The sequence below is a fragment of the Pongo pygmaeus genome, chromosome 8, assembly GCF_028885625.2.
Source record: "Pongo pygmaeus isolate AG05252 chromosome 8, NHGRI_mPonPyg2-v2.0_pri, whole genome shotgun sequence".
Classification (NCBI taxonomy): domain Eukaryota; kingdom Metazoa; phylum Chordata; class Mammalia; order Primates; family Hominidae; genus Pongo; species Pongo pygmaeus.
This window is the reverse complement of record NC_072381.2, coordinates 130312224-130320713: the sequence shown is the minus strand read 5'-3', so window position 1 is coordinate 130320713 and position 8490 is coordinate 130312224. Positions and strand designations below refer to the sequence as shown.

The window sequence follows — 8490 nt, the reverse complement described above, 5'->3', positions numbered from 1 at the left end:
TCCTGAGAGGACCAGATATGCTTGTGAAGCATCAGAGAAAATACAGCTTGTCTGACATTTCAGAATCCCGGTCTGTGCTAGGACTGGTCTCATCTTGATGGCTATAAATTTGTGCTTATAGGAACACGGTCACTCTATATCCAGACTAAGAAATTTTTGTAGATTTTTCAACTAAGTATCCCTGTAAGCTAGACTTACAGAATTATGCAAAAAAAAATGTTGAAGTTGTATTGAGTCTCTTTTTTTTTTTTTTCTTTTTTGAGACAGGGTCTCACACTGTCGCCAAGGCTGGAGTGCAGTGTTGCGATCATAGGTCACCGCAGCCTCAACCTCCCAGGCTCAGCCTCCTGAGTAGCTGGGACTATAGACACCCACCTAGAGTCAGGGTTTTGCCATGTTATCCAGGCTGGTCTGCAACTCCTGGGCTTAAGTGATCCTCCAGTCTCCCAAAGTGTTGGGATTATAGGCGTGAGCCACTAAACCCAGCCAGTATACTATGTCTTTTTTTTTTTTTTTTTTTTTTTTTTTTGAGACGGAGTTTCACTCTTGTTGCCCAGGCTGGAGTACAATGGCACAATCTTGGCTCACTGCAACCTCCGCCTCCCGGGTTCAAGCGATTCTCCTGCCTCAGCCTCCTGAGTAGCTGGGATCACAGGCTGGTATTACAGGTGTGAGCCACCGCGCCTGGCTGTTGTATCTTTTTAAGAAGTTTGGAAACATCAAGTATCTGAAACAACTTTGCTTGTGATCTTATCTGGGGAAGTTTTGTAAGAGGCAAAGCTGTGAGCAGAGAGAGCATGAACTTTGGAGTCAAACAGCCCTGAATTGAAATGCTGCTGTCCTCTCTGAGTGCCAGTGTCCTGTGTCCTCATCTGAAAAATTCAGGGTGATACTTCCCTGGCAGTTATTGAGGGTCCAATGAGACAAGAGCTGAAAGGCCTGGCAGTACTCCTAAGTGTTTGATAAATGTTGGTTTCCTCGCTCTGCATTTCATTTAATCCAGGTAACATTTACTGAGGAATGACCCCATATCAGGTACTGTGCTGAGAACAGCAATGCAGAGACAGGTAAGGCTGTATCTACATCAGGGGCCAACAGTCCAGTGGAGGACAATCCCTAACTTAGGGTCTCCATGCCCTGGAGGGGCCCATGAACTTGGATGGAAAGAAAGTACATCTTTATTTCTTCTAACTTTTAACTGAAATGCAGTATTTATAACAATTGTCAGTGTAGTCAACATACTACGGTAGTATTAACACATCTATGGCACTGACACCAATAGAAATCATAGATTTTTTTAGACCATATTACATTATTGAATAGGTTACTAAAGAAGTACTTCAGGGCGGGCATGGTGGTTCACGCCTGTAATCCCAGCACTTTGGGAGGCTGAGACAGGAGGATCACTTGAGGTCAGGAGTTCAAGACCAGCCTGGCCAGCATGGTGAAACCCTGTCTCTACTGAAAATACAAAAATTAGCCGGGTGTGGTGGCGCATGCCTGTGATCTCAGCTGCTCGGGAGGCTGAGGCAAAAGAATCGTTTGACTCCAGGAGGTGGAGGTTGCAGTGAGTCAAGATCACGCCACTGCACTCTGGCCTGGGCAACAGAGCGAGACTCCGTCTCAGGAAAGAAAAGTACTTCAATTGGGCTGAGCGTGGTCACTCACGCCTGTACTCCTAGCACTTTGGAAGGCGGAGGCAGGTGGATCACATGAGGTCAGGAGTTCGAGACCAGCCTGGCCAACACGGTGAAACCCAGTCTCTACTAACAAGTCAAAAAAAATTAGCTGGATGTAGTGGTGTGCACCTGTAGTCCTAGCTACATGGGAGGCTGAGGCAGGAGAATCACTTGAACCTGTGAAGTGGAGGCTGCAGTGAGCTGAGATCACACCACTGCACTCCAGCCTGGGTGACAGAGTGAGACTTTGTCTCAAAAAAAAAAAAAGCTGGGCACAGTGGCTCATGCCTGTAATCCCAGCAATTTGGGAGGCCTAGGCAGCCGGATCACCTGAGGTCAGGAGCTCAAGAACAGCCTGGCCAACATGGTGAAACCCCGTCTCTACTAAAAATACAAAAATTAGCCGGCTGTGGTGGCGCATGCCTGTGATCTCAGCTACTTGGGAGGCTGAGGCAGGAGAATCGTTTGAACCTGGAAGGTGGAGGTTGCAGTGAGTCAAGATCACACCACTGCACTCCAGCCTGGGCAACAGAGCAAGACTCTGTCTCAAAAAAAAAAGAAAAAAAAAAGTGAGTAACAAGTACTTCAATTAATATTACAGATTTTTTAAAACATTTTAATAACTGTATTTCAATTTAATTGGCTTCCTTATAATCTCATTTCTGTTATGCATTTAAAAATTATTCTGAACTGGCCGTGACAGAGAAAAGGTGAAGAAACCCTAGTCAAGTTAGTGGAAAATTGGATTTTATGAGTGTTTCAGGACAGAGAGGCAAATTCCATATCAAATAATCAAATGAGTAACGTCCCAGCATAGGACACAGAGGAGGCAAGCCATGCAGTTCCCTTGGAAAACAGAGACGGGCAGTGACTGTGTTTTGCAGGTGAATATGATTTGCCAAGCAAGGAGGAAGGAGAAAGGCAGACTGGAGACAGAGGGAAAAATGAGTGACTCACTGAGGGGCAAGACGTGTCTCAATGAGAACACCTGGAAAGCTGAGAAGCAGGATTGACATCTGGTCAACCTCAAATATGCTCTAAGTCTAACCCATGTGAATGACCTGAGTGGATATTGACCCAGTTTATAGTTTGTATAAGCAAATATCTTCCCATGTCAGTGCCGGCGGCCGTGTGCAGTGGCTCACACCTGTAATCCCAGCACTTTGGGAGGCCGAGACAGGATGTTTACTTGAGGCCAGGAGTTCGAAACCAGCTTGGCCAACATGGGGAAACCCCTTCTTTACTAAAAATAGAAAAAGTAGCCGGGCATGGTGGCAGGCGCCTGTAATTCCAGCTGCTCTGGAGGCTGAGGCACGAGAATCGCTTGAACCCGGGAGGCAGAGGTTGCAGTGAGCTGGGATCACGTCACTGCACTCCAGCCTGGGCGACAAGCAAGACTCTGTCTCAAAAAAAAAAAAAAAAAAAAAAAAAAAAAAATATATATATATATATATATATGTATATATATGCTTACAAGGTTACACGTCCACCATCCCCAACACACACACACACACCACACACACATATATACACACACACCACACATATACACACATACCCACACACACATATATACAATTACATACACATTACACACCCACACCTATACACACACATACCATACACACAGTCTTTTTTTTTTTTTTTTTTTTTTGAAACAGAGTCTCACTCTGTTGCCCAGGCTGGAGTGCAATGGTGCAATCTTGGCTCACTGCAAACTTCGCCTCCCAGGTTCAAGCGATTCTCCTGTCTCAGCCTCCTGAGTAGCTGGGATTACAGGCATACACCACAACGCCTGGCTAATTTTTGTATTTTTAGTAGAGACAGAGTTTCACCATATCGGCCAGGCTGGCCTCAAACTATTGACCTTGGGATCCGGCCACCTCTGCCTCCCAAAGTGCTGGGATTACAGGTGTAAGCCACCATGCCCGGCCAGCACAGTCTTATACAAGACAAAATGTAGTAATCTAGAACCTAAATCTTCATTACATGTTTAATTATACAATACTCGTGGAATTAAAAATATGCTGCCTTTTTGCCAAACGCTAAAGTGATGTTAACGAAAAGTAATTCCAAAGTAGTGAAGTTAGGAATGCCACAATATTTTTCATTCCTTTCTTTCCAGTCATTTCAGAGACCACAAAGTTTAAAAATATTTCAAAATATTTGAAAGTATTCATGACGTCATTTGAGTAGTTCTTAAATTCACCAGAGTGATTCATGCAAATGATTTATTTGCTTCAAAAACAATCTACGAATTCAAATAGTGGACGAAGGAGAAAAATCTGCACAACAGTTTCAGTGTAACCAAGAAGATCACAATATTCAATATTACCTTCAATATGGCAGATTTATAGTAGATGTAAATTTAAAATACACAAGCTAAAATTTTTAAAGGGGCTAATCAGAAAGAAATGTAGTTTTTATGACATACAAAATTATTCAGTGATTCCACATAAGAGGTAATGCATGAATTCTACAATTCCTTAACTCATTGGCTGCTGGTATTCATTCATTACTTGGAACTTTAACAGCTTCCTAGTAAACAGAAAGTACCTCTCCTGTATGTGAGATATTTTGACTGATATATCCTGAGTACCTAGAATGGTGCCTGGCACACACAGTTACTGAAGAAGTATTTGTTGAATGAATCGATTAACCTTACTTTCTTGATTTTATACATCAGAATATTTTCACCCTGACTACTTTTGTCCAATGACCTAACACATTTAAACTTTGCTCAAGAATTTAGGACAGCTTTTCGGCTTTCAGCTCGGAGGAGGCCAAGGTGCAACTTTCTTCGGTCGTCCCGAATCCGGGTTCATCCGACACCAGCCGCCTCCACCATGCCGCCGAAGTTCGACCCCAACGAGATCAAAGTCGTATACCTGAGGTGCACCGGAGGTGAAGTCGGTGCCACTTCTGCCCTGGCCCCCAAGATCGGCCCCCTGGGTCTGTCTCCAAAAAAGGTTGGTGATGACATTGCCAAGGCAACAGGTGACTGGAAGGGCCTGAGGATTACAGTGAAACTGACCATTCAGAACAGACAGGCCCAGATTGAGGTGGTGCCTTCTGCCTCTGCCCTGATCATCAAAGCCCTCAAGGAACCACCAAGAGACAGAAAGAAACAGAAAAACATTAAACACAGTGGGAATATCACTTTTGATGAGATCGTCAACATTGCTCGACAGATGCGGCACCGATCCTTAGCCAGAGAACTCTCTGGAACCATTAAAGAGATCCTGGGGACTGCCCAGTCTGTGGGCTGTAATGTTGATGGCCGCCACCCTCATGACATCATAGATGACATCAATAGTGGTGCTGTGGAATGCCCAGCCAGTTAAGCACAAAGGAAAATATTTCAATAAAGGATCTTTTGACAACTGAAAAAAAAAAAAAAAAAAGAATTTAGGACAGGCTGGGAACAGTGGCTCACACCTGGAATCTCAGCACTTTGAGACGCCAAGGTGGGAGGATCACTTGAGCCCAGGAGTTCAAGACCAGCTATCCCAAACAGGGAGACCCTGTCTCTACCAAAAGGAATTTAAAAAATTAGCCAGGTGTGGTGGCGTGCACCTGTGGTCCCATCTACTTGGGAGGCTGAGGTGGGAGGTCACCTTGGGAGGTCAAAGTTGCAGTGAACCACCCCACCCTGGGCTACAGAGCAAGACCCTGTCTCAAAAAAAAAAAAAAAAAAAAGGGCCAGGCAGGCGGCCCACGTCTGTAATTCCAGCATTTTGGGAGGCCAAGGTGGGGAGGCCAAGGCTGCGGTGAGCTGTGATCCTGCCACTGCACTCCAGCCTAGGTGACAATGAGACCCTGTCTCAAAAAAAAAAAGGAACTTAGGACAGTTTGATATTTCTCTTTGATTCTTTTTTTCTTTCAGTTTGTAATTTGCATGTCTTGCGCAGAATTTTAAACATTAAATCTTATAAATGAATGAAGATGAAAACTGTATCTAACATTTACATTAATTTTTGCATTTAACAATCTTTTTTTTTTTTTTTTTTTTGAGACGGAGTCTCGCTATGTCACCCAGGCTGGAGTGCAGTGGCACGATCTCGGCTCACTGCAAGCTCTGCCTCCCGGGTTCACGCCATTCTCCTGCCTCAGCCTCCCGAGTAGCTGGGACTACAGGCGCCCACCACCATGCCCGGCTAATTTTTTGTATTTTTAGTAGAGATGGGATTTCACCATGTTAGCCAGGATGGTCTCAATCTCCTGACCTTGTGATCCACCCACCTCGGCCTCCAAAAGTGCTGGGATTACAGGCGTGAGCCACCACGCCCAGCCAACAATCTTTTAAGAAAAAACAAGGTATATTTTCTGAAATTTATCCACCGTGTGGCAGTCTTCAGAAAATCATTTGTATTTTTAGGATATTTAAATTTGCAGATCACTTCACTTCACCATCATTATCTCATTTTTATCCTTATCAGTGTTGTCAGGCAGTTGTTATTTCCAAATGATGGAAGGGACAGAGAAGTTACAGCACTTGTGTTTTAGGAACTGGACCACAAGCGCTTCAAGTCCTAACCCAGTGACCCTCCCCCAAGCCTTTCCATCTGCATCGCTGGGGCCCAAAAGACTCAAAGCTAACAGATGTTTTTATAAAAGATCTGTGGACTGAAATTAAATATTAGTGCCCACTCTAATTTTAAGATTGGCTTTTTCAAGAAGCGATCCTTGCAAATAGAATTTACCAGATCAGTTTGTAGGCCTCACTACACTTTTGAAATAAGAATCCATCCCTATGGTGGGGAAAGTTAGAAATACCATATACACTCAACTTCAAACCAATTTTTTTTTTTTTTCGTGACAGAGTCTCACTGCATCGCCCAGGCTGGAGTACAGTGGTGCAACCTCGGCTCATTGCAACCTCTGCCTCCTGGGCTCAAGCAATTCTCCTGCCTCAGCCTCCCAAGTAGCTGAGACTATAGACACACGCCATGCCTGGCTAATTTCTGTGTTTTTAGTAGAGACGGGGTTTCACCATGTTGGCCAGGCTGGTCTCGAACTCCTGACCTCCAGTGATCCGTCCGCCTCGGCCTCCCGAAGTGCTGGGATTACAGGCATGAGCCACTGCGCCCAGGCAACTTCAACCCAAATTTAATCAAGTAAACTTCAAAAAATAATCTGATCATACGAGCTACTTTCTCAGCCAACCTTTTAGGACAGGTGATTAGCATTGGCCTTACAGCACTTTGTTTTAGGAGCCTGGCACGATTTATCTTGAAATGTTAGGGTCAGCAGATAGGATGCAGGGTTGTAATGGGTTAAGGAAGCAAGCAGGTAAGGAGTTGACTGGAGCTGATGCTCCTGGCAGGGTCGGTGTCAGGGAAAGAAGATGCTGACAAGATTGGGGCCCAGTCAGTACTCCATTCATCTGCCCCTGGGCTACGGTGATGCTGGGAGGGCTGCCACGTAACACACATCTGGATGCTCTAGCAAGATGTCAGAACCCTGCCTGAGAACCAGCTGGATTGCAGAACCATATCCTCCTCTTTTATGTTCTTGTGAAAATGTAAACAATTTGGCCAGGTGCGGTGGTTCATGCCTGTAATCCCAGCACTTTGGGAGGCCAAGGCAGGCGGATCACTTGAGGCTAGGAGTTCGAGACCAGCCTGGCCAACATGGTGAAACCCCATCTCTACTAAAAATACAAAAATTAGCCGGGCATGATGGCTCATGCTTGTAGTCCCAGCTACTCAGGAGGCTGAGGCAGGAGAATCACTTGAACTAGGGAAGCAGAGGTTACAGTGAGCAGAGATCATGCCACGGCACGCCAGCCTGGGCAACAGAGAGAGACTCTGTCTCAAAAAAAAAGAAAAAGAAAAAAGAAAATGTAAACAATTTACAACTCTGGCAGTAAAACACAAACAGCAGATGAAGTTTACAGGCATTGCCTTTAATCCTATTCATGATGAACATATTTTCTAAAAACAAGTCATAGGCAAAACAACCACTGTCCCCCATTTTTTGAGGTAGTTGTTAGAAGACTTGCATGTCAGTCAGGGTTCCAGGCAGAAATAAATAGCATACTCCAGTGGGAAAATTAAGATTATTTTACAAGGTATTGGGCAAGGTTGAAGAAAACCAACAAGGATGGTGAAATAGCCCTGAACTGGCAATGAAAGGGTGCCATTACCAAATCCTGCAGAGAGAGCCGTTGGTGCTGGGGAGGGCCACCTGGCAGGAGCAGTGGCCTTCCTAGAGAAGCACAGCAGGGAGCAAGCCAGGGTCAATATTCTGACGCCTTTCTCCTCTCTCCAATCTCTGCCAGGGCCTCTCATTGGCCAAACTAAGCTGATGACCTTAGGGTTCAGAAGGCTTTGATGCAGTCCTGGCCGGTCTATCTGTCTCAAGGGGCACATGGCAGGGGGAGAATGGATCTGGAAGGACAAATGGAGGCTCTCCAGCCAATAAAAACTATAGCAGAGCAAATTTAAAGGAATAGATGTTTCCAGAGCTTTACTTGGTGGAGACTGCTACTGACATTTTGAATCCCTTCTCCTAAGCAAAGAATATTCTATCCAAAGACAATGTATTTTAAGAACATCATGATTTTTTCTTCTACTACAGCATGGTCTTATGCCATAAAAGGAATTATGCTAATCCAGTCTATCAGTGAAACTCAGAAAAGATGGCTATCAGAGGTGGCACAGAAACATTTCAGGGAAATAATGGAGAGGCACCAAGAAATGGCTTTCTAAAGCAACAGGAAAAAAGTTGAAGTCCATAAGCAGATAGGTTACCAATCCAGCAGCATCTCTTAGGAATGAAATGATTTATCACAAAAGGTAAGATTTGT

At 44.7% G+C, this 8490-nt stretch overlaps 1 protein-coding gene across 1 annotated transcript; it reads left to right on the top strand.

The window, feature by feature from the left end:
* The first annotated feature begins 3848 nt into the window (after positions 1 to 3848).
* Positions 3849 to 5083, top strand: LOC129006898 (large ribosomal subunit protein uL11). Its single transcript, XM_054437171.2, has one exon. The coding sequence runs from the start codon at positions 4526 to 4528 to the stop codon at positions 5021 to 5023; it is 498 nt and encodes a 165-aa protein (XP_054293146.1). The 5' UTR covers positions 3849 to 4525; the 3' UTR covers positions 5024 to 5083.
* The last annotated feature ends 3407 nt before the right edge of the window (positions 5084 to 8490 follow it).